This window comes from Lemur catta, chromosome 3 (genome assembly GCF_020740605.2).
Source record: "Lemur catta isolate mLemCat1 chromosome 3, mLemCat1.pri, whole genome shotgun sequence".
NCBI classification, from domain to species: Eukaryota; Metazoa; Chordata; class Mammalia; order Primates; family Lemuridae; genus Lemur; species Lemur catta.
The window spans coordinates 58,453,993-58,476,058 of NC_059130.1; the positions used below are offsets into that span (position 1 = coordinate 58,453,993).

At 38.0% G+C, this 22,066-nt stretch overlaps 1 protein-coding gene and 1 long non-coding RNA gene across 2 annotated transcripts in view; one reads left to right on the forward strand and one right to left on the reverse strand.

Moving 5' to 3' along the window:
• Positions 1-1,606: 1,606 nt before the first annotated feature.
• Positions 1,607-22,066, forward strand: part of LOC123635448 — a 96,919-nt gene continuing 76,459 nt past the window's right edge. The window contains exons 1-2 of the long non-coding RNA XR_006734126.1: positions 1,607-1,702; positions 11,888-12,095. This is a non-coding gene — a long non-coding RNA (uncharacterized LOC123635448). The remainder of the gene's footprint in view (positions 1,703-11,887; positions 12,096-22,066) is intronic.
• The window catches only part of CLCA1 (chloride channel accessory 1), a 36,585-nt gene continuing 25,244 nt past the window's right edge, over positions 10,726-22,066 (reverse strand). Inside the window, exons 9-14 of the mRNA XM_045547604.1 lie at positions 20,097-20,203; positions 17,861-18,076; positions 16,660-16,918; positions 14,567-14,737; positions 12,017-12,256; positions 10,726-11,173 (exon numbers count right to left, since the gene is read on the reverse strand). Of these exons, the coding sequence (XP_045403560.1) occupies positions 10,776-11,173; positions 12,017-12,256; positions 14,567-14,737; positions 16,660-16,918; positions 17,861-18,076; positions 20,097-20,203 (1,391 nt within the window). The 3' untranslated portion in view covers positions 10,726-10,775. The remainder of the gene's footprint in view (positions 11,174-12,016; positions 12,257-14,566; positions 14,738-16,659; positions 16,919-17,860; positions 18,077-20,096; positions 20,204-22,066) is intronic.

Below are 22,066 nucleotides of genomic sequence, written 5' to 3' on the forward strand. Positions count from 1 at the left end.
GGAAAAAAAAAATTAGCCGGGCATGGTGGCGCATGCCTGTAGTCCCAGCTACTTGGGAGGCTGAGGCAGTAGGATCGCTTCAGCCCAGGAGTTTGAGGTTGCTGTGAGCTAGGCTGACGCCACAGCACTCACTCTAGCCCGGGCAACAAAGTGAGACTCTGTCTCAAAAAATAAATAAATAAATAAATAAATAAATAAATAAATAAATAAATAAATAAATAAATAAAATTAGCCGGGCATGGTGGCGCATGCCTGTAGTCCCAGCTACTCGGGAGGCTGAGGCAGGAGGATCACTTGAGCTCAGGAGTTTGAGGTTGCTGTGAGCTAGGCTGACGCCACGGCACTCTAGCCCAGGCAACAAAGTGAGACTCTGTCTCAATAAATAAATAAATAAATAAATAAATAAATAAATAAATAAATAAATAAATAAATAAATAAAATTAGCCGAGCATTGTGGCGCATGCCTGTAGTCCCAGCTACTCGGGAGGCTGAGGCAGGAGGATCACCTGAGCCCAGGAGTTTGAGGTTGCTGTGAGCTAGGCTGATGCCACGGCACTCTAGACTGGGGAACAGAGAGAGACTGTCTCACAAAAAAAAAAAAAAAGAATTCTGATTCAAAGTCTCATTAGATTCTCAAACCAGCTAGTGCATAGTGACAAGGATTTAGCAAGATGCCCCATCTCCTGATTTAAGAATCATTTAAGATAACTTTAACATCTTTTTATGGTGGGGGGAAGGAGGGGAAGGGGGCTAATTAGGCTAATTAGTTCTAACTACAGAAGTCTTTTCAGAGGATTCATTTCTATGCAAAGAAAAAGAAGGAATTGAGAGTTAATCTGGATAACAAAATGGGCTTCTACACTGTGGCAAATGAGAGATTGTGCATCTGACTTCCCCAGTTTTTCTGCCATATTGAAATGCCCATACAACTATCAAACATTTTATGCCACTTTAAGTAGACATTGCTAAAAACCTGTGGAAGGGCAGTCATTCCTATTGGTTGAGTTTCAACTGATTCTTTTCTTGTTATTTGTGTGCTATTGAATGTATCATTTACAGGACACTTAATAGAAAGTAGGAAGTGAAAGAAGGAGAAAACATACTGCAATAGACAGACTAAAGAAATAGCTGTTGAGCTTGGTCAAATTACCATTATTTAAAATCTCATTGACCTGGATTTTTCTAGGGCTACAGTAATTTAAAGGAATATAGCTTGTTGTGCCTATGTTGAAGCATTTCCTTTTCATTTTCTGAATACATGGTTAGACAGTTTCCAAAGCATCAACTGTCCATTTCAAGGCTATGAAACTAGAGTGGCCAAGGGCCCTTACTATTTTGTCTAAAGATTTACTGGAAGGTGCTGAATTGTTTTTCCTTCAGGAAGTAAATCCCTGAAAAAACTCAGAACCAGCCAGTCAGCGAGACTGCAGATTATCCAGGAACCAATAAAGAGTCAGTTTTCCTGGCAACTTTTAAAATCTAGGCCAAATTCTGTAACTACCTGGTGAATGATTTCTTAAAGTCTGAAATGGTCCCAGATGAAAACACCCTGATTATCAAGTGCGTCAATCTGCCCTTACAGGCCATTCAGGGAGAACCAGTCTCAGCCAATCTGATATTCCTCCTTACTATTCATATGGATGTGTGGTAGCCTCATTATCTGATATTAATCATGAATCAGTAATGTCCCTGACATTTCCAGGTAAGTGAAGTCTAACTCATTTAGTCTGAAAACTTAATTTAAGCATTTTTGTGGCTATTTTTCTAAAAAAGGATACATTGGCTAGAATATGACTGTTTTCTATTTCTCAACATGTTTTGGCTTTTGTACTATGTGGACTGTTTCTTTTTGATATGTAAAAACCTTTGTCCTCATTATAAATAATACATGTTTATTGTAAAGAATTTGGAAAATATTATACAATGTTTAAAGAAATTTTAATTACCTATTTGTATATCTGTGTACACACACACACACATGCACATACACTTTTCTTAAACCATTAAGACCGTACTGTATATTCAAACATTTAAAAACTGCACATTATATTATAAGCATTCCACCAAAAGACGGTTTTGAAATGAGGGTAAAGATCATGATGGACGTGATAACCCATATTAACTTAGTGCTTTCTCTGTGACAAACACACAGAAATAAGTTATACAGAGAAATAAGTTAATTTTCCTAATGTTACATAACTAGCGAGTAGATATATATTTTTAAAACATTTTATTATAACAGTAAAAATATTCCATAAATCTCATTTTATTTTATTATTTTTTTATTTTTATTTATTTATTTATTTTATTTTATTTTATTTTTTTTTGAGACAGAGTCTTGCTCTGTTGCCCGGGCTAGAGTGAGTGCCGTGGCGTCAGCCTAGCTCATAGCAGCCTCAAACTCCTGGGCTTAAGCGATCCTCCTGCCTCAGCCTCCCGAGTAGCTGGGACTACAGGCATGCGCCAGCATGCCCGGCTAATTTTTTGTATATATATTTTTAGTTGTCCAGATAATTTTTTTTTTATTTCTATTTTTAGTAGAGACGGGGTCTCGCTCAGGCTGGTCTCGAACTCCTGACCTCAAGTGATCCACCGGCCTCGGCCTCCCAGAGTGCTAGGATTACAGGCGTGAGCCACCGTGCCCGGCCATAAATCTCATTTTAAATGATTGAGTAGAATTTCATCACATCAGCACATTATAATTTACTGTTATTGTTAAATATTGAGATTGTTTTCAATTTGGGGATCTTTCAAATAATGTTTCTGTGAACATCTTTGCTGGCAATTTTAGTTATTACCTTGTTATATAAACCAATGTGTCAAAGGGTAAATATTTTTATGGACCTTGATATTGCCAATTGCTTTCTAGAAGGGCAATGCCCATTTATAGTCCATGAGATAGTACGTGAGAGCATACACCTCACTACCCTGTATGAATACTAACATTTAAGATACCTTTGTTAGTTTGAAAGTTAAAAATTGTGTTCTCTCTATATTTTTAATTTAGTAATGTGGACTTTTGTTGTCACAATGATTATGTGCTCATAGCACAAAGAAAATTAGGGCTGGAAGATACTCTCATTCACAGACAAAGAAATTGAATGACCCAATTAATCCTAGTGTTTAGGATCTTCCATTTGTTATTCTTGGTTATCACTGTCACTGTTATTCAGGGCTGCTGTGTCACTACCAGGTATGCATATTTGATACATGAGTTTTGACATAAATGTAATTCTATCCAGCAGTAACACAGAGCAACAAAACAAAACAAACTAACTAGACAACTGTGTTATGTTAAAGTAGCAAATTTGATTGACACATTATGCAGCAGTAAAATAGAAAAAACAAACAAAACCTTTGTATTTTAGCAAATTTGATGGACATATGATTCTAAAGATTCCAAAGTTAATAGCGATGTTGAAAATAGGCTGTTGTAACAGTTCTGTGAGTCAGTGGGGTTTCCCCCTTATTTCTCTTGGTTCCTGGTTCCTGGCTATATCGTTAAATGTAGATAAGGAAGGTACACAGGACATTGAATTAAATATAAAATGTTTCCTGCATATTGGCCCTTGGATACACGATAAAAAATTAGGTCTATCATGAGAACATTGAAAAATTCTTTTTTGAAAAGTAAAATGCAAGAAAGACTGTTAATGTGAGATTTTTGTTAGTTTATCAGATAAACTAAACTGGAACTAAAGTTCCTTGTACTATTATTCTAGAAATTTTTACTAATTATCTTGTCTGGATCAGTTACTTTAGTTCCATCTGCCTGCAAGTATAGCTCATTAACATAGAGATGGATCCATGTATATAGAGAGATGATTCAAAGTAGCAGAACCGCCTGGGTTCAGTGTTCTGGCACTATCATTAACTGGCTGTATGACCTTACTCAGTTTGTATTAATAGAACCACTCTTTGCCTCAGCTTCCTGATTTGTAAAATGTGGATAATGTTACCAACCTCATAGAGTTTCCATGAAGAAAAATGAGATAATATAGCAGAAGCTGTTAGAGTGGTGCCTGGCACTACTAGTACTAGAAAGTACTCAGTGAATACTCGCTATTTTTATTTTTGTTATTCTTATTATTCTAAGTATTCTGAACATTCTGTTACTACTACAGAAAGTAGCTTGCCTCCTATCTATTCATCAAGCTAATGTCTTGTGAATAGTATCAGTATAATTGTAACTATATTTCTGGAATGAGCTTACCGAAGAATTAACCTGAAAACGCTTCTTGGCTATGGAGACTAGAGCAGCTGAAAATCTGAGGCACATACAGTGTTGGCTCAGTTCATGCAACTGGGCTTCTGTTTCAAGAGGGAATATAGTAAACTGATTAAAGAGGTTGGTCTCCAGAGTCAACTATCTCTGATTTAAATACTGCTTACATCACTTACCAAATGAGATTGCAGGCAGATTATTTAACTCTCTAAGTCTTTGTTGCCCATCTACAGAGCGTTTGGATAGGACATTCCTTCCCTTTAGAGGGCCTTGCTCTGGCCTTTTGCTGGCTGTGCATCTCCCAGGGATGGCTTTGTGAGTGTGAGACATGTGCAGTCACATATGGCCTTGTGTTCAGAAGGGTCCTATGCTTGGTTTACTGTTCTGTGGCAGTCTTCTTGAAATTCTGAATAATTTTATCTTTGCACTTGTGTTTTGTAAGGGAAGTCTGATGTGGCAGTGGAGAATGCATGTAAGTAGAGTAGATAGGTTTAATATGCATGTCTGCCGTTCCTTACTATGCCATTTGCATATAGGTTCATGATGCCTTATGAGCACAAAATTTGGGTGGATTCACAATGCATACAAGGTTCACAAAACTCAAAATGAGTACAAGGTAAACATGTCATGTCTAGGGCTGAGTAAGTAGGTGTCCTGACAGCCTGAGAGGCCTTACTTTCAGTTCAAACCGGAACTTTCTTCAAACACAGAAAAAAGGCAATGGCATTTTAAGAAACATAAATGACCAAGGGATTCTATCTATCCTTTCTTATTTGTTTTACTTCCCTGTATTAGCCAACTACTTATGCTCAAAATGATGACATAAAAGGAAAGAGAAAGATGGGACAAGTCATAGTTCCTTTTCCTTTTACTCCTTCCTTAATCATCAGTCAGCCAAAGGTAGAGCTTTGGTAGAATGTGAACGTATCAAGTGAAATAAAAACACTTGAGCCGGTTTTGTGCAGTATTTACATTGTTCTGGCAAAACAAGGTACATATGCATGTATGAACTGCAAAATACAAATTGTGTGTTCCATTTGTGTTTACAACTGGCATTGCATAATATAGATGAATGGTGAAATTCATATGAATATTTTGAAATTATAATTTTTCTTTATCTAGAACAACATTAAATGACAAATAAAAAACACCATCCAAGCTGAGAAGCATTGTGGAAGAAAGGAAAAACTTTTATATTTTAGAAGCTTTAATCACACTTTTGCCCCCACTGTTTGAACAAAGAGTCCTGCATTTTCATTTTGTACTTGGTTCCCCCAAATTATATAGCTAGTCCTTTCCTCTTTTGATGGGATGAAGAATCCACAGGGCCAAGGGGTTGTGCCCATTTAGTATGTATACTCCTCTTCCTCTTTCTCTTTCTAGAAAATACCTCATGTACCTGAAGTGAAATTCCCTGACAAGTTCTCCTTAGGGCACATTGCAACAAAGGTGTGTACACTGCCAGGTTAGAAAGATGGACAAAGGGCAACTATTGATGTGGTGTGTGGGCTGACAGGGCCACACCCATGTGCATGAGGCCCCTCAGGATTTGGACTGCAGAGTGGAGGAGAGTAGGAAGAAAAGAGGGTGTACCATGGTCCATCTGTCCCTGAGCTGCTGTGTTCTGACATGACACTGAGAGGTTTCCAAGAATTTTAGGTTTGAATCTGGCCTCATGATTAAGGTATATTTGTCAATATAGGAGATAAATACATTTTCACAACTTGTTTATAATATTTGTACACTTAGACACATGGTATCTGAATCTAGATTTGTACTCTTGGCTCAGGACCCTCAAACATTAGTGGAGGGCCTGGATGTGAGTATGTGAAGCACTTAATGCCTGTCACTTTGTAAAAAAACCAGTAAATTGTGGCTTCTATCATTATCAGATAAAATAATGAATGATGATGATGATAATGTCACACTATTCTCTTCTTGGCCAAGGCCTTGAAACTCTGCTCACCTCTCCGTCCCCAACATCTCCTTCCCTCCAGTTGGTGGGGTGACGGTGGTAGTGTTAATACTCTGCTTTCCAACCCTCAGATACTGAGTCCTTGTTCTAAATGGACTGTCCCGGGTCCCACTGCCATGCCCTAGCAGTAGAAGTAGCTGCGTTCTTTTGCCTGTGGAATCATGCATGAGTTTAGTATTAATAGTATGCCCTCTGGAGTTTGAATTGTGCTGTCCATTCTATAGCTCATCATTTTTTTTAGTCCCCTGCCTCCTTATGAATTGTGAATTGCTTTTAGAATTTAGGAAAAGGTTTCTCTCTAGTGACAGTTAAAATAGGTTAAGAAGAACCATATGACATGTTTCCCTTTTGACATTTAGGTTTCAGGAACTAGGTTAAATAGATTTTTCTCAATTACAATAGCTATGCATTACCTAGTCTTTCTAATTCAATGGCTTTTATGTCCTCATTATTTAGTTCTTACCTGGATTGCTAAATTTGATTATCTGTGTGAAATTTTACTGTAAGACTCCTTGAACACTGTTTTGTTGATTTGTTTTCTCTTTTCTTGTTTTAATGAATCACTCTAACAAAAAAGTTTTGGAAAGATTTTGGCATTTTTTAAAAGTCTAAAACCATGTAGAATTATTCCAACTAAAATCCACTGAGACCATATATGAGGTCCTTTTTGTTTAAAGTACAATTTAAAAATTTTAATGCTTATATTATCTCTCTCTCTCTCTCTCTTCCCTTCCCACCCCCTTATTTTTTTGCTGGTGTTGATATCACCAGATTATCATCAGGTGAATGAAAAGAATTAGATCTCTATACCCACGTGCAGAAAAATGGAATTGGATCCTTATCTCACATCATAGACAAAAATTAATCCAAAATGAATTAAAGGCTTAAAGATAAGACCTGAAACATAGAAAACATATAAGGGGAAAACTTTATGATATTGGTCTGGGCAATGATTTTTTGGATTTGACTCCAAAAGCTCAGGCAACACAACCAAGAATAGACAAATGAGATTACATCAAACTAAAAATCTCCTGTAAAGAAAACAATTAACAGAGTGAAGAAGCAACCTATGGAATGAGAGAAAATATTTGCAAGCCATACATCTGATAAGGAGTTAATATATAAGGAACTCAATATAAGGAAGTCAACCAATTCAATACCAAGAAAAAAAAAACAAATTAAAAAATAGGCAATGTACCTGAATAAGTATGTCTCAAGAGGAGACATGCAAATGGCCAACAGGCATATAAAAAAAATGTTCAACATTACTAATCGTTAGAGAAATGCAAATTAAAACCACAATGAGATATCACCTCTTACCTGTCAGAATGGCTATTATCAAAAAGATGAAATATTGAATGTTTTGGCAAGATATAGAAAAAAGGGAACCCTAACACACTATTAGTGGAAATGTAAATTAGTGTAGCCATTATAGAAAACACTATGGAGGTTCCTTAAAAAATTAAAACTAGAGTTACCATATGATCTAGCAATCCGCTCCTGGGTATATATCCAAAGGATTTTAAATCAGTATGATGAAGAGATATCTGCACTCTGGTGGTCATTGCTGCATTATTCACAATAGCCAAATTATGGAATCAACTTAAGCATCTATCAACAGATACTCAACAGAGCAGAAAGGGATAAAGAAAATGGGGTATATATAGTTATCATGAAATTACAAAGACAGTTTGGTGGGGTAGGAAGTGAGCAACTCAGAGGATTAGGAAATTGTGGCCAAAATAAGATACTGGATTTTAAGATTTCACAGGTCAATCTGTTCCAGGTCATCACTAGGTCCAAATTGTGCCCTTAGATATATTAAATCAAACCACATGGAATTGCCAATATGCCCATTTTTTACTTATAAAAAAACACTTTCAAGATCCAATCCAATAGTTTTCTCAAGTTTAATGGAGGTGGGGTAAAAATCAAGGAATTTTAAGGATAAGATATTGATTGGCTCGTTCATATAGATTCTGATACCACTCAGAACAATTTTAGGAAATGAGGGGGAAGAGTGTTGTGCCTCAGATGCCTATCTTGGGTGAGGATGATAGATGACAGTGAAGAGAAGGGTTGAAGGATGGCATAGATTAATGGCATAGTTGGAGGCCTTTACAAAAAAAAAAAAAAAACAACAACATTAGATCATAGGAGTAATGGCCTTGTTTGGAAGTTGCAAAAGGGAGCTTGGTACCCTTTCTTGGTACTTGTATTTGGGTATTGGGAGAAGTACCAATGTCTGGGATAGATTTATTAGATCTTCTGTGTTATCTTTCTGATAGGCCACTTAATTGGCCTATCAGAAACTAAAAAAACTAAGGTCATTATGGGGCAATGGTGGCATAAAGTAAAATTTTGGCTTATTACTTATGACAATTCAGATCCATTTTACAATAAACTGCCTTATAACCAGAGTGCATAAGAATTTTTTTTTTACTGTTCTCTACTTTTTATGTTATCTACTTGCTGACATTTACCTCTTTTCTCCTCTGAAGTCACATCATGCCCCCCCAAGCAGTTTGCCACTGTATCCCATGGTACATTCTTCTGAGTTCACCCAAATGGGAAATTAAAGTTTCAGTGAGTGATGTTCAAAATTTTCAAGGCTAAACCCATGGCAGCCAATGTTCTATGTAGCAGAGTTGGGACTTCAGACTTTTTTGTCCACTTGGAGCAGATGAGTAACCCTGTCCTCAGGTATGTGCACTGGTTTGGTTTTCTAACTTTCAGAAGAGAACTCCAAACTGACTCTCTGCAAATTTGGCTGGCAAAACACCTGGATGTGCCCTCAATAAATACTGACTTTTTGGACATCAGTGTTTTCTAGCCTTGGAACTCTACTGTTCAGTTATTATAACAAAATTGCATGTAAGAAACACTAGTCATAGAAAGCTGCCTGAAGTACATGCAATCCATTCATTCCAAGTTTTATCTCTGAGGCAAGGTTAAGAGCTACTTGGTAGGTCTGCATCGTTTGGGTCCCTGTATAATTGCCTTTCCTAAACAATGCAGTGGTGTTACTCCATTGGCTTGCAGTGAAGGCTGTTGTGATTAGCACTGTATTAAACTTGTTGTTTATTATATGAATGTTGCTAAGTCTGCACCCTTACTATCACAGCACCCTACTTTATTGAGGATCCACAGATGAAAACTCTGGTGGTTCTCAGAACTAGGAAAAGCCATGCTTCTCCCAAGCCTCCAATTTGCTTTTAACTGAAGACTGTTAACTTGTTACTGTATATGTCTCCTTTGTCTTATCTACTTGTCACAAAATGAAATGTGTAACCTAGCTGTAGCAATTGTATTGGAAAATTATAGTATGCATTAGATGTGCTGATCCTTCCCCTGGTTTTTATTATATATTTACTTCATTCCATTTATTTATTTTTTAGTATATTTATTGTATGTGTCTCTGAGATGCCTCAAATCCTGTTTTGGAATAAGGAAGGTCTATAAATAAAGAAATAAATTTGGGGTCTACATGGAAACAATATCCTATACATTTTGTTTTCAATCATAAAGAGACCCACCCATGTCCTGAACTCATTATGCTAAGGAACTGAGAACTTAAAACACTTTTTACAAGAATATCTACCCTTGGAAGCACTGGACTCTGTGATTAGTCCTTGATGGGGACTGCCATACTGCTATGTCTATATTTACATCCCTTTTTCCTTTTCTTCTCCTTCCCTTTTCATTTATCATGCTGCCAGCCTCTCTCACACTTAATCAGCCCTTTACGTGATCCTCAAATCCCCCCTTCTCAAGAACAGCTCTGATCATATTGGCCTCCTGATTTCAAAAATAAATCCTCAAATACTCTTTAGTGCCTGCAGGAAAAAGACTCACAACTCTTACTCATCTTTGTATCCTTAGGACCTACCATAGGTGTGGAATACAGTAGGCAACTGATTAACATTTGTTGAATGAACTGAATTGCATTAAATAATTAGAGCACTTGGTGCAAAGTACACAATAAATGTTTATTTCCCAATCATTTTGCCTTCACTCCTGGCCTGAAGGTACCTTTCCCACCTAATTTCCCACTGCTGTGGCTTTAAGCATCATGATTCTTGAAATTTCATGCACATAACATCATTTCTGTGCCTAGGGACCCTTCATCATGCTGTGATTTCTTTCTACAATGCAATATCTTCCTTAAATGCATCATCCTTGCTCAAATCTAGAGAAAAGATGTTGGTCATGTTGGTCCAAAGCTCCTATATAACGAAGTCATGCCTTTTATATTTAAATAATTTAGTTTGGCCATTTCTAGTATCATTTACCAAAAGAAACCAAACAGTTTCTAGCAACTCTGTTAGATTAGCTACAATTGCAAGTCCTTTTTAACTGGCAAAGCTCCTTGAAATGAATAAAACCATACCTCCATTTATTGATACAAGTGCCCCTTCTTTCTAGTATTCAAAATCATTCAGAATAAGATTGAACAACCCAGTTGTTTAGCATTTTATTTCATTATATTGCCCCCTACAGGAAATCTGAAATACACTTTAGAAAATTTTATGATCAAAAGGACAGAGGGTTTACTTTTATTTATCTCATGAAAACTCAGCCCAAGCCTACTGACACCTGCAGTTCTCCGAGCCACTTCCACATAATCTTTAAAACGTGAATGCCAGGAATGGTGCTGTTGATATTAATATTAGGACAAGGAACGGAAGTGTCATCAGGAGGAGGTGTCTCTGTAGAAGGCTGTGGAGGAATAAACAAAGATACTTGTGCAATGTTGGATATTTCTGATTTCAGATCAACCTTATCAACAGCCTGAACAGCAATGAAGAGATCTGTGCCATTTTCAAAAGTGATGTTTTCTGGTTCAAACACAAAGACTTCCTCAGAGTTGGCCTCCTGAGGGATGAGGTCATCAGTATTCACTTGAAGAGAATCATTGAACTTGTCTCTGAGATCAAGAATACTTGTACTTATTCGAATGATATACTTGTAAGCTAAAAAAAGAAAAAAAGGAAGTGACTTGTAATTCTCAAATCTTAAAGAGCTAAGAAAAGCCCTTAAGCTTAAAAAGTCTACTAGAAACTATCACTATCCCATAAAATTCCTAAATAAATGAAATCAATGGTCCATATTTATAAGGGATTAGTATCTTTTTCATTCTTGTTTGTATGTCCTGACAAAGTGATAAATATAAAGCTGGATCGGGCATGACTTAAGGCCTTGGTCAGCATTTCTGTCCATAGCACATGGCTAAAGGGAGAGATTGTTTAATTACTGTTTATTATTTTATTCCTTACAAAGGGATTTTTGCACCAGCACTTCTCAAAGTGTAATGTGGGTACAAATCACCCAGGGATCTTAAAACGCAGATTCTGGTTCAGTAGGTCTGGGGTGGGGCCCGGGGCTCTGTGTGTCTAACAAGGGTTCAAGGGATGCCCATGCGGCAGCCCATAGGCCACACTGTGTGACACAAAGCAGGACCTGAGGTTTCTTCCAAGGGACAGCTCTGCTCTGTAGGTATCTGTGCTCTATTCCCTGTTCTTCCCCAGGAGTCATTACTGAAAATGAGGTGTATTAAAGAACAGTTTGGCAAGATTTCAGAAAAAAGTAACGTTTGCCTTTCCTGACTGAAACCTCTCACTCCCAAAGTGGGCCGTTTTTCAGATTTTAAGCCTCTCTCACTTAGCAATCTTTACCTTTCCTTTCAGAGAACGGTCAAGATCCCTCCTGCCTTCTGCCCCCTCACCCATCATAACACACCTGCCTGCCTCACCCTCTTCTGCTTCTCTGCTCGGCTGGTAAACTCCTTCACAGAGTCCACACCACAGTCAGCTTACCTGTCCCGTGATCATAATCATCCCCAGGAGCTGTCCAAGTCAGATTGATGAGATTGCCCCCCTGGATTTTCGCCTTCAGGTCGGTGATTTGGCAAGGTGGGAAGAGATCAGGTATGGGGGCCTTTGGGATATCAGAGGCCACAAATGAACCTCCCGAGGTTGTTCTGCTAAAACATACTTGTTTGTCTTGAGGATCATTCTTATTAATTTCAGGTCTTGGTGGATTCCATTTTATTTCACCTGCATTAAATAATTACTCAAAATATGGTAAGCAACATCACCAAAGGTCACTTCTTCTCTGTTTTCTTGTCGAATCACCCTCTTCCTACTCTCCCCTTCCCCTTCTTCCCTCCCACACACAAAATTCATTTTAAATATTTGGTGACAAGACCCCAAATCAGGTTGCATCGGAGGGAAAAAAGCTAAGAGAGAATCATGATTCTTTATCTCACAGATATTTCCTGGATATTTAGTGGAATAACCTTTTGGAATTTATTTTCCTAACATTTGTTCTGGAATTGTTTCTTTTCCCGTCTTTTTGCCTATCCTGATCTTCACATTCCATAAGGTCCATTTAAATACTACCTCTGTTTTAAACTCAGACTGCCTTAAGAAATCTTTGCTGTACTGTGGGTTTCATTATCTTGCCTATGTATTTGATAATTAATCATCTGGACTTTCAAGGATTGCCTCGATTGTAATTCCATGCATATTTCTTTCACTTTCTCCTTATTTGTGTGTTTTTTTAATTAGATTGTAGTTTTTAATGAAATTGTTTGATGTTAGGTGTTACAAAATTTTATGCTTTTGAAAAACTCCTGATTTTCTCAATATATGCATGAGAACCTAGTTCTTGTAGCGATCTCAATTTCCTTCACGTTCTTGTTGAAAGCTTGTGTAAAAGTAATCCTGGAATTCAAAAAATACTCTGCTTGCTCAATGTGTGGGGTTCTCAGATTCTCTTTTTAATAAAAATATTCATTCCATAATACCCTAACTTGGCATTACTTAGAATTTGCTTTCTCATAAGCTCTACATCTGTAACCCACAAAATTTTTATTTGTAAAGACAGATTAATATTCATGGCCATTAATCTGGTCTTGGGCAAGGATGACATAGGTGCTTTGGAAGGTTCAGGGTTGTATTGAATTTCCCAATAGAGACTGGCTCTCTTGGTATTACGGCTCATCAAGTGATGGAGGGAAGAACATAGTTTTTTAGTGCTAGGCCAGGCACTATCACTATTAGTTATATGGACCAATAACCTCTCTAGCCTCTGTTTCCCCATCTGTAAAAAGGGATATTTAGGAGAATGAAGTGTACTACTGTAAGTAAAGCACTGTGATAAAGGTACACATAGCTACTAACCCAATCCCCTCCTGCCTTCTTCTCCTAACTCAAAAAGCAATAATAGTGTCTCTTAAAGCATTTTTTTCCTATGGTCACCTTTGCATGAGTGGACAGCACATGTCTCAGAATCCTCCCTTCACTAAGCACACACTCAGGTAAAGAAGATAGTGGGAAGCTTCTTGAAGGAGCTCTTCTTACTGCATACCAACATCAGGAAAAGTTCTGCCCAGAACAGGGTGGAGATTGATAGAAAACAAGTGCTGGAACTCATCAGGATTCAGACTTGGTCTCAATTCCTGCTCTAGTCCAGGGCAAGTATTTGTAACCAGGAGTGGTGTGGGACTGTCTGTTTCATGGACATAATGTTCCTACCTGCTTGCTGTTGAAAACCACTGGATAGAACACAGCTTTTAATTACCTCAGTTCAAAGCCCAGCCCTCTACCAAATAAAGGATGTGGGCTCAGTGTGCTGACCAGAATTAGGTTCATCTACTATTCTCCCTGGTCTGAGCAGGAGGAGACAAGAGGAAAGAAAGACAGTGGACTTATAATGGTGACAATGATGAAGATAACAAGCCCTAAATTGTTATTTTTTATTCAGTGGAAATTCTTCATTAGAATGAATTAGAAATGCTTCAGTGGAAAGATCGTCATTAAAAATGTTTTAAAAAGACTAATAAAACATTTATTGCACACTATTTACCAGCAACAGCTTATTAGATGTATTTACTTGTTTATTCCTCATGACCATCCTATGAGGTAGTTACCATTATTATCCTTATTTTACAATTGAGGAAAGTGAAGCACAAAGAGATTACCCAAAATACATTATTTGGTAGAGGGCTGGGCTTTGAACTGAGGTGGTCAAAAGCTGTGTTCTATCTAGTGGTTTTCAGCTGGGAGCTATTTTGCCCATCTAGGGGATAATGGATGATGTATAAGAGACATTTTTGATTATCATGACGGGGGTGGGGGCTGCTATTGACATCTAGTGGGTAGAGGATAAGGATGCTACTAAACATCCCACTATTGCAGAGGGTAGTCTTCCACAACAAAGGATTGTCTAGGTTAAAATGTTAATAATACCATGATTGAGAAACTCTGATTGAATCATGCACCATTATTTCCCACAGGCTTAATGGTTTCCTCTTGATCACAAGCCTTTTACTCAAGCCAGGTGTGTTATTACAGGTTACTTACCATTCTCAATCCAGCCAGGTATGTACAAAGCTCCACTCTGCTGGGCTATCACGCTCCGTCTGGCTGCATCAATTCCTCCCAGAGCCCACACTTTTACACTGTATCTACCATTTGTATCATAAGCTGTAAAATACCTTGAGTAGATACCATCATGCTTAGTAGCATCAGCACCTTGGTAAGTAAATGAAGGAATTAATGAATATAAAGGTAACTGGGCATTTGTATACTTCCAACTCATATGTGGGTTAAAAATGTTCCAAGCAAAGATGTTGAGCCTAAGAATACTGAGTTATAGAAATGCCCCCTGTATTTCTGGAGACAAGATTTGATTTCAGAAGTCAAATAAGGCTTTGCCTTAAAGAAAAAAGAAATGTGTTGGTTCAAAAGCTGCCTCGTCTCAGGAGGGCGTCTCCTTGGTCAGTAATAGCTGCACTTCAAAGAGACAGCTGTAAACTGGGCCTATGGTTCTCAACTGTTTTGAAAGACAAGACAGGCCTCTTCCTAGAGCCATGGGTTGCTGGAGCTGACAAGGACCCCTGGAGATGAGAGCTGATCAGAGAGATATGCTAATACCCAAGCCGGGCTCAGAAGGAGCCATGGGGTTAAAGTAATTAACACAAAGCACAGCTCATGTTGACTTATGAAATCATCTCTGTCTCCAAGAACACAATCACCGGAGCCAAGATGTCTCTGTTTTTTGCTTAAGTAATAGCCTTATCAGAAAACTTAGAAGTTTGCCCCAAGAAGATTTTACAACTCATTGTTCCCCTAGTTAGAGTTAGTTAGAGGATCTGTAGTAGCCTTTTAGAAGACTTTGACCCTAAAGCAAACTGCTTGTTAGTATGTAAATCCCGTTGCCCTTGGCAACGGGAGCCTGTACCTACCCTATATAATACCTGTGTGGAGTTTCAGTCTGTGATATATTTTTGGCGGGAAGAAATATACCCATCTGGATACCCTCCTTTTATCTATTTTCATAAACCTTTACTTTATAAACTATATCTGTGGCTCTGTGTATTATTATTATTATTCTGTTTCCTACTATTTTTTCATCCTTTGCGATGACCCCTGCCTGAGAGACCTGATAGGAAGGAAAAACCTCTTTGCTGGGAGCGGAGCTAACTCCCCGCACAAAGAGAAATCCATCAATATCTTTATGAGATCTTAAGATTTGAGTACGTTAAGAATGAGGCCTATTTATTCTTTTACCACTGTGTGTACGTGTATGTGTGTAGTTTTATGTGTACATTTTGCCTTCTTGAATTGTCTTTCTTTTTGAAATCTGAGATCATGTTGGGTTTTTGTTATACCCAACATAGCCCAAGGTAACTACTCAATATGTATCTATTAAACTGAATTGAATTGTTGTATGTGACTAAGGAGGAAAAATATATGATTATTTAATAAAAGTTATGACTTTTCAGGGTAGATTTAGGTAGGAAATTCATTTATAGAATTTATTCTAATAAGATTACTTGCATCACAGACATGTTCTTTCTAAAAAGATGCAGAGTCTCTTTTCTCTCTCCTGATAGACTTCTTAAATACAAGAATAATGGACATATTTTCATTTCAGAGGCAAGTTAATATAGAGCCTGTATAGATATAGAAATCATATAAAATTGTACTCAAATCCATCTCTGCTGCTTTCTAAATGTGAAAGCCTCAGTTTCTTCACACTCAAAAGTGTGTGGTGAAGATAAAAACAAGGATGTATATATATATGTCTTTGTGTATATCTTTGTGTATATATACATACATATATGTATATATAAGTATATATAACCACCTAACACAAAATAGCTATTAATTTTCCTCCTTCTCTTTTTGAGGGGTGTGGAATACCTTCCGACAATCCCTTAGAGGCTCTATGCCTATTGGGGTTAAACCACTAATGCATTTTGAGCTTTGCAGAAGCCTTTACCAACATTTTGAAATATACGAATTGTGAGGAAACAGAGAATACTCCCAACCAGCCCCGCAGGGCTGGGCTCCTTGCTTCTAACTGCCCTCACCAGACTATGCCCTTTTGCTGTTCTCTGGTTGCTTCTTAGAAAAAGAAAGATATATGTTCGAATTTCTTGGATGACTACCTGCTCCATTGTCCAGTAATTCCAAGGTAACTGTATTTCCATCAGATTCGATCAGGGCTGTGACACTGGCCTTGAGAATCGGTGAGGCTCCTTGGCGAATATTTGCATAAACTATCATGGGGCTAGGGAATTTGCCTGTGTCCTTGTTAATTTTGGAGGTCACTGTAATTGGAGGCAGGGTGGCACTTGATGCACGGGAAGTGACAGTCAGTGTCAGGGTTTGTGAGCTTGCTTGCAGACTGTATTTCCAAACACCAACCTGATCAAAACAAGTGGAGACATTTCCAATTAATAACATTAGGTGACACAGACCTGACTTCAATGTCACATATAGGAAAAGCTTATCTGATACAAGCATGTTGCAGGCATACATAAGAAGATTTGGGCATTTTTGATACTACGTCAGCCAAGGAGAACTTCAGTGTGTTTGGACTAACTACATGGTTCCCATTGTCAAGAAAATCCTACTCAGGGGGAAAATGATTTCTGAAAGCTGTGTCCTTATCTTCAAGAAAGTTTAGCATTTGAATATGTTAAGGATGAGGCCTACTTCTTTTACCACTCTGTATGTATGTATATGTGTGTGTATATGTGTATAGTTTTATGTGTATATCTTGTCTTCTTGAATTGTTGTCTTTCTTTTTGAAATCTGAGATCATATTGGATCTCTGTTACACCCAACACAGCTCAGGGTAACTACTCAATATGTATCTATTGAATGGAATTGAATTGTTGTATGTGACTACAGAGAAAAAAATATTATACGATTACTTAATAAAACTTATGACTTCTCCTCAGGGTAGATTGAGGTAAATCATTTACATTCATTCTAATAAGGTTACTTACATCACAGTAAGCAACATGTTCTTTCTAAAAAGCCTTGGTTTTTTGAGAGATGGACTCCTGAGGTAGAGGAAATAGTTTTCATGATCCTGAAGCTTCAAGGATCATTTTGCATCTTGACTGTGATATAGTTTGAAGGTTCTCCCTTTAGTACCTGGACAAAATATCACCTATTGCCTTTCTCTTGACTTGCTGGCATACTGAGTGGTTTTGATTGGATGGAGATTTTTCCTTGTTCTCTCTTTGATTCAATACTGACTCTCCTTTTAGCAACCACCAACATTTTAAAAGCTACAATTATTCTGTAAAAACTTTATTTATTATCAAATTGTGAGAAGGAAAAAAGCTGACTTCATACCTTGGCAGTGCCTGGGATTTGGAGGTAGGACATTTTTGTTTTTGTATCCACTAAAAAGCCATCTTGTTTCTTTCCACTGGGATCCCAGAGAAGGATTTGGGGAGATTGTGTTGTCCAGGTGACAAGAAACAAAGTGTCATTTCCCACCGTGCTGTCCACAATCACTGTGCCGTTCATCCACTGACTGTTCTTAAAGGTTGATCCCTTACTTTCAAGCTATAAAGAAAAACAACTCTTTACTTTCTGGAGAGCACAGCTCCCAACACATGGTCTTCTCCATTCTGCCCCTGACTCTCAAGTGCCCCATTAAAAAGCTTTCAGTGATGCCTGCCTCCTTGATTTGGACCTATTATGGTTTAGGACCTATTATGGTCCAGTTCCAAATTACCTTTCCAGCCTTAGCTTCCACAATTTCCCTTCCTCCACCCAAATAAGACCACTTCCCCAAACTGTCCTTCTGAATTCCTGACTTTATACTACTCTCTGCTTTTCCTAGAAGTCTTTACATTTATTTCCCCTATTTATCTAAGCTTTGTATTGATAAGTCTTCTCCATTTGTCTAAGCCTTACTCATCCTTCAAAATTCGGTTCAATTATCAATCTCTCCATAAAGCTTTCTCCGATGTTCATCTCCCTCACCAGTTGTAAATAATCTCTCCCTCTTGTGAACTCCTGTAGGATTTCATTTCTGTCAGTCCTTTGATGTCACCACATTGTGCTTTACCTTATACTCACTGGTGTACACAGCTTATCTCATTTACCAGACTATATACCCTTAAGGGGACTGACTGAGATTTAGTTTTCACCCACATAATGGATTGTTTCAATGACCTAATTGCTAGGTCAAGTATTATTGCAGTCCCTGTGTAGATAAATGAAATAAGCCAATAGCAAGGCTGGTGTGTTGCTTGGAGTAGAATGAAGGAGCTGCCAAGCAGGGACTGAGGCAGGGAAGGATTAACAAGGCTTTTGTGGAAAACGTGAGTTTGAGGATTATCTCCTAGATAGTTATTAATTGTCTCTAAGTTGGTACCTATTAGAAGATAGAGTGGCTTGATCAAGAAGCCAGATTTTCTAGTTTCACAGGTAGATTATGATCTTGGCTGTGGAGAAAGTGAAGGGCTATTAGATCTGGTTCTTGTAGCAAATTGGTAAATGAGTCCTGTTCATTTCTCCATCTCTCTCCCTTTAGGTTCTTAAATATAAAAATAATGAGCAGAAATTGCCTGACTGTGAACTTGTCCTTTTACCAGTTTAATTACTTTTCTAAGACACATTCCTCTCTTTTCCAAACCAGGTCCTTGAGTTTAATTTTCTAAATCTGAACTAGGATAAGAAAACTATTAAAATGCCATCCAAAGATGGATAGAACTGCTGTTTTCTCTGATTGAATAAATGCTACACCAGTAGACCCTAAAGCTATTTTTTTGAAATCTGTCATTGTTAGGGTTTTGACATTTACAGTATTATTTTTACGTTTATCCAAACTGTCATAATAAAAGTTATAATTCACACTGGTGTGAATGCTGATTGTTTATTCTAGTTTAAAATTTCATGTAATTTCTGCAACTACTGGAAAAGAGCATTTTGAAATACATTTGTCCTCTTTTTTAAAATAGTTCCAAGTCTTTTGAAAGGCAATTTGGTTTTCTTCAGATGGACCCATGGATGTTTTCTGGTTCATACCTGGTGGAGAAACTAAGAGGTGAAGTTTTTTGCCCATGGTCACAGAGTTAATGGCAGACCCAGGACCAAGGTCGAGGGGTCTGGACTGACACCACCAGCTTTCCACAGTACAAAGCACTTCCTATCCATTATATAAACATCTTGGCAAATATCAGGGATTTGACATAATGGAAAAATAGAGCAAGTAATCCCTGAATACTTGTTCCAGAAAATTTGTAATTGAGATGATCTACTCTGAAGAAAATTCTGAGCCAATTATATTGCTATGGGTGCTTCTTAACAGATGTTAAAAAAGAATTCTCGGACCCAGCATAATTTATGTTACTGGTTTCTATGAGGAAATCAGTATTGTTTCCAAACATGCAAACACTAATTGCCTTGTTTAAACGAGTAGTGTTGCATTTTAGAAATAATGTCTAATATCAAGCTGAACCTTCTATTTTAATTCACTACTAGAAGAATGTAAAATTTAAAACTTTTAACCATTAGAGTCTCCATCTTGGCTATGATTATGTATAAACATGAAAAACCAAAGAGTAAGAACTCCAACCTGGATGGAGCGCTGAGAGGGAGCTCCATTTCCTGATGTAAGGGCCCCGAAAGCATCAATGAGGCCATTGTTCTGAACTTGATCGGAAGCATATGTCTGTAATCCTCCTAAAATGCAATTACATTATCAGAAATAATTTCCCAAAGCAAGTATTTGCAACATTTTAGCTGTTGTTAAAATAGGAGAATACACAAAATAAATAGTCTATTGTATTATTATTAATATTTTAGAGACAAGATCTCACTCTGTCACCCAGGCTGGAGTGCAGTAGCACAATCACAGCTCACAGCAACCTTGAACTCCTAGCCTCAAGGGATCCTCCCGTCTCAGTCTCCCACAGTGCTGGGATTACAGGTGTGAGCTACGGCATGTAACCCCACTGAGTTATTAAAGGATGAATAGATCAACATTAAGTAGGTGCCCAGATTAACTCAGAAGTTGATACTAATTTTCTAATCCTAGTAAATAACAGCTTCAGCAACCTCTCAGTCATCTGGCTACTTCAACTGTCTGCAAAGCAGCCATGAATCTCTGACAAGACATAACTGATACCATAAAATCTACATTTTAAAGGTCATGCAGTTTTATATGAGAGAGTCTATTAAGCCTTATGCCAAGTCTATTGATTTACTCTTATTTGAAACATAATTCTAATAAACTTGGCTTTAGAGTTTTCTTCTAAATCAGGAAAGATGCATACGTGAAAACAGCAAGAAATAACAATGGAAAAAGGGACAGTTATGAAATGGTATAATATGTAGTAAAAATAAGATTATACATCATGCCTGGCAGTCTTGGGCTATTAGAATAGGTGTAACTAGGATAGTTGATGTGAAAGCACTTTTAAACTATTAAAATGCCATCTGAAGTTAAGGAAAGATTTCAGTAATGTCATCAATCCCCATCCACAGCCCCTTATCTAGGTGAGTACATTTCTCCCCAGCTGCTCTAAATATTGGCTGCTAATGGCTTATAGCTGTCTCCTTTCTAGAGAATGATCTTACCAAAAAGGGCTGCCCTACCTAGAGAAATAACATGCCCCTCACCTCTGCCTTGCCCTGACCATCCACAGCCAATGATTGATGGTACAAAAGTCCAACCCTCCTGCTTCAAGGTGGGACCAAGTCTGTGGTGCATTTCCCATTCCAGAGTCCCCTGTGGACTCAGCTAGACTCTTACTAGGTCCACATGTGTGCTTAGCTCCTTCCCTTGCCCTGTTTTTGCCTCCTTCCTTTTCTCCTGCCAGCTCTCCCTCCATAAATCACATGCATCCAAATCCCTGTCTTAGGCTCTGCTTCTAGGAAACCCAGCTAGGTAGTATTAGGATCAAACAGTCCTGTCATTTTAGCTACATCAAAAGGCAACTCAGTATAAATAATTGATACTCATAACATCGCCCCTAAGTGAAAAAAAAGAAACAGAAAAAGAAAAAAATATGGTCACCCATGCTGCTAAAGAAGCCAAGGAAATATGGGACCTATTTTAACCATCTGCCTGTGTATGGGAAATAGACCTATAATACATTAATGGTTTGTGGAGAAACTGCGTTGTATTCTATTTTTGGAATGACCTTCTTCATTGTTCACCAGGCCCTTTGTATCATGATATTATGTACTCAGTGGCTTGTCTGTCTCCCCTGGATCTCTTGGCCAGCTGCCAGCTAGAAATGATTGGTTTCTGGTTAATTTATTAGATGAGTAGTCCTTATAAGGTGCCTGCGAAGAGGACCCTGAGTCCTCACTAAGGGGCTGTGCTGGTTCCATCTTCTCCAGACTGCCCTGGTACTAGCTCCAGAGTCTTAAAACAAATGGGTGGAGTCAGTTCTAATGGCCTTTGAGAGTAAGGGCAGCTAGTTGGCTAATAAGATTACCTCATCTCTCCCCATCCCACCTTTCTCTTATCTCTCTCCATCCCTCCTTTCCCCCATCTCTCTCCATCCCACCTTTCCCCCACTCCTAGGTTCACTGGGA